At 54.8% G+C, this 4,165-nt stretch overlaps 1 protein-coding gene across 2 annotated transcripts in view; it reads right to left on the reverse strand.

The window, feature by feature from the left end:
* Nucleotides 1-3,452, reverse strand: part of SERINC2 (serine incorporator 2) — a 23,549-nt gene extending 20,097 nt beyond the window's left edge. For both annotated transcript variants that reach the window (XM_019657121.1, XM_019657113.1), the window contains exon 1: nucleotides 3,298-3,452. In XM_019657121.1, the coding sequence (XP_019512666.1) occupies nucleotides 3,298-3,336 (39 nt within the window). In that variant the 5' untranslated portion in view covers nucleotides 3,337-3,452. The remainder of the gene's footprint in view (nucleotides 1-3,297) is intronic.
* Between the last annotated feature and the right edge of the window lie 713 nt (nucleotides 3,453-4,165).

The raw sequence follows: 4,165 nt of genomic DNA on the forward strand, positions 1-4,165 counted from the left end.
GTGTCTATTTTTCCAAATTAAACAACAAAAAACGGGTCTCAGCTATGATGGGAGGCACCTCGCAGACTTCATAAATGACTCCTTAACTGGCTGAACCCTAAGACTAGACAAAACACAGGAGAGAAGAGGTAAGCACCAAACTACTCAAGCACACTTACTTCCCCCATTCAATGCTAAGAATAGAGGGCCAATAGTCTTGGCTCTGCCACCAACTTGCAGTATGACCCTAGACAAGTCTTTTCCCCTCTGTGGGACTCAGTTTCCTCATCCATAAAATGGGCTCCTGGACAGGTTCGTAAAGTGGCTCAGGGCCCAGGCTCTACAGACAGCCCTGGGTCCCACCAGCTTCACCACTTCCTTGAATATGGTCTAGAAGAATTCACCACTCTGGAGTGTTTACAGAGTGTCTGCTGCATGCCAACTTCATAATAAATATGTTGGCGTGCTCATCTCAGTCCCATCTAATCCTCACAACATGCTAAGAGGCAGGTACCATTGTGCTCTCCACTTTACAGACAAGGAGAGATGGAAAAAGATTGCCCACGGTCACTCAGCTGAGAAGAGGCCAAGCCAGGATCTGAGCCCAATAAGTCTGATCCAAAGGCTTTGCACACTCCCTCGCACATAGAAGGCCCTTCCTAAATATTTGTTGACCATGTGCTGGCTTGCCTGGCGATTTGCATCCCCTGTGGGTCAATCTTATTTCCTCCAGGACTCACCTTCAGCCCAGTACAAATGTTGACAGACAGCCAAGATGGGCAAATGCAAATGAGTCATGCTGGAAGGGTACAAAAGTCTTCCCCACCGACCCATGGTCTCCCCCTAAGATGCCTGGAAACCCCTGTTGGAACTTCATTCCTGTGGAGCAAATCTCCATTGAAACAGGTTGTGGTTGGTGTCCAGTACCCCCCAACTGCACCACTTAATACTGTGTGGCTGTGGGGAAATCATCCTCCCTCTCTGACCCAGTTTCCTCACCTGTGAAATGAGAATAATATTAACTGTGTCATTGAGGTCACTGTGAGGATTAAATGAAAGGAAATACTTGTATATAAAATGCTCACTATAGTGCTGGGCCTGTGCCACCACTAGACATCTCCGGGCACTGAGTGCTGGGCCGATAGTAAGGACGACGTAAATGGTGGCTATTGTTGGTATCATTATCTGTAAAATAAGATAACTATGTCACAGGGCTGAGGAAGGAACCAATGAAATGGCATGGGTGAGGGGCTCAGCACAGCACCTGGCATGCAGTAGATGCTCAGTAAACGCCAGGTCAGAACCCCAAAGGGAGGCCACTGAAAGGAGTTCCCTTATAGATATTAGATACTCAATAAATGAAATGATCAGTTCTACCCTGAGCCAGCCCTGTCCCTCAGGCATCCAGGACGTGGTGAAGGGAGGACAGGTGTGGGAAGAAGCCTGGACCAGAAATCAGATTTTAATCCCGACTACTGTTCAGTTCCCCATCCTGTGACTGTACAACCTTAAGCAAGTCAGCTAACCTCTCTGGACTGCCGTTTCCTCATCTATAAACTGACGGTTTGGGCAGGCCTGTCAGGTGCCTCTTGGTCTCAGCAGATTCTATGACTCAGAGACCAGCACTTGGCTCCAGAGGAAATTCACCACCCACCTTTCCATAGACAATATGGAGCACGCACTATATGCCAGTAATTGGGCAGGGCCATTTTTCATCTTCCCAACAGCATTATGAGGGAGGCAGATGGGCAGACAGAGGCAAAGAGGCCTGGCAGGTCTCCCCTCAGCACTCTCTACTCCCCAGGCCAGCCCAGCCAGATGGAAATTTGGCCAACTCCGAGGATGCTCTCCCTCCCCGACCAAAAAGCAAACCTTCCTGGCCAGAGACCCAGCCCAAACCTTGATTTCACTGGGCAGAAAAGGATTTCAGGAACCAGGCTCTTGATCCCTTCTCCTGTGCGTGTACGTGCACGCGTGTGTACACACACACACTCACACAGATGGGGAAATAGAGGCCCACAGAGGACAAGAGGCTGTCCAGGCACTCGCTGTACAGCCTCTCTGTGCAAATACCACTCTCAAAAAATGGCTGTAAAGTAAATCTCTAGATCCCCCAGCTCCCCGCCTCCACATCCCCATCCTAACACACACACACACACACACACACACACACACACACACACACACACACACAAAGGAAATCGCGTCCTGAGATTCAGCAGCCACCAGACCCCCGCCCCCTCTCTGCTCCTCTTTGTGTGGGGCAGAGGGGGAGGGGACTGCCTGAATCAACTTCGGATTTAATGCAGGGGAAAGGAAAAGGAGAAGGGGCCTCCCGGCCAGGGTCTAGCTGAAGCTCCTCCCCTATGCTGGCTGCAGTCCCAAAACAGAGGTCTGGCTGTCCCCCAGGTCCCTGAGTCCTGGCGACCAGGTACTCCCCCACACACACACACACACACTCCAACGTCTCTCCATTCCCGGGTCTTCCAACCCAGAGTTGGGCCGGGGTGGTGACGGCAACCAGCATGGACCTCATTCAAGGGCGTCTTAGAAAGGCAGACAGGGGTTCCTCTCTACTCCCCATTTTGGCCCTGGAGCCCAGAGGGGAAGGGTCTGGGGCTCCTTGGAGAAGTGCCCAGGAGTTAGCCTGAGCCAGACTTGAATGAAGCAGACAAGGACGCAGTGAGATGGACTGGACGCGCCGACAGACAGACAAACAACGAACTGTAGAGACAGATAATGACATATAGCGAAGCTACCCACGGACAAAGGCTGCAGGAAAAACGAACGGACAGAGACAGATATCAGACAAATATAAATGGACAAACTGAGGCAGACGGTCTGGAACAGACAGATCGACAGAGGAACAGAGAGGGACCCACGGCAGAGGGGCAGGGACCCGACAGGCCACACACAGAGTCAGAGCGTCCCGGAGGGAAACAAGAGAAAGGTGCATCGCGAGGACGGCTCCAAGTTGGGCGAGGTAGGGCCGTAGCGCCCACCCACACCCCGGGCTCTGGGCTTCAGTCTCCCCAATTCCCGGAAGGGGAGTCCGTTGAGGGCACTCCCCTCCCCCGCCCCGGCGCGCCCCAGCCCTTCCCCCGCGGTAACCCGAGCCCCGGACAGCAACTGTCCCCGGCGCCCGCGGGCCCTGGCTTGGGGTGGGGGGTTCCGAGTGACAGGGAGACCAAGGGGCGAGGAAGTGGGGTGCGGGCCCAGAAAGACAAGTTTGGAGGAAGGAAAAAGAAGAAACTGGAGGAAGAAGACAGGACAAAAGTGAGCAGGCGGCGCGCGGCGGGCGCCGGGGTGGGGACTCACGCAGCTGAGCAGGGAGCAGGCGCCCAGGCAAGCGCCCATGGTGGCAGCGACGCAGGTGCGGGCGTGGGGCGCTGGGCGCGGTAGAGGGGCGCGGGCCGAGGGATCCTGTCGGGCTACGGGCGCCCGGGCCTGGCCCCGCCTTAGGGCCCGCTGGCCCGCCCCGGCCCCGCCCCACCTGCCAAAGCCGCTGCCTGCTTTCCGGAGACGCTCGGGGCCTCCCGGGGCTCACCTGGAGCAGGTGCGCCTGGCGGGACCCGTAGGGAAAGTGGGTGGAGCCAGGGTTCCTTCAGTTTTGCGAGCCGCGCAACCGGACTTGACTCTGACCGGGGGTCGTGGCCTGGTCCCAAGTTAGGATTTGGAAATAAAAAGACCTAACTAAGTTCAAGACCCGACGAGGCCACAGTGTGAATTCACAACACTGTTTCCCCTGCACTGGTCAGAAGCCAAGAGGTGGTCATCACTGACTCCCCGAAGCTTGGCCCAATACACAGGTGTTGAAGGATGAAGGATGGGATAAAGAAACAGACAAGTCACTTCACCTCTCTGAGTCTCAGTTTCCCCATCTGTAAAGTAAGGATACCTACTTCATATGGCTGTTACAACACATAGTAGATGTCTGACAAATGTGAGCTCCCTGTCGTCCTTGTTTCATCTAAGGCCCCAGCCTCCCACTCTTTCAGCTGCCCTCCCCTCCATCCACCTGTTCCTCAAGCGCCACTGACTCGGGTCTTGAGCTACACACTCCCCAGAGCCACCTTGTTGGGTGGTTCATCCCTCATTCCTGGCAGACCGTCCAGTCCCACAGGAGTAGATGGGAGACACCCAGAAGTGGGCTCTGTGATTACTGAAGGCTCACCCTCTCTTCCTT

The sequence above is a fragment of the Hipposideros armiger genome, unplaced genomic scaffold (assembly GCF_001890085.2).
Source record: "Hipposideros armiger isolate ML-2016 unplaced genomic scaffold, ASM189008v1 scaffold_10, whole genome shotgun sequence".
Taxonomy (NCBI): Eukaryota; Metazoa; Chordata; class Mammalia; order Chiroptera; family Hipposideridae; genus Hipposideros; species Hipposideros armiger.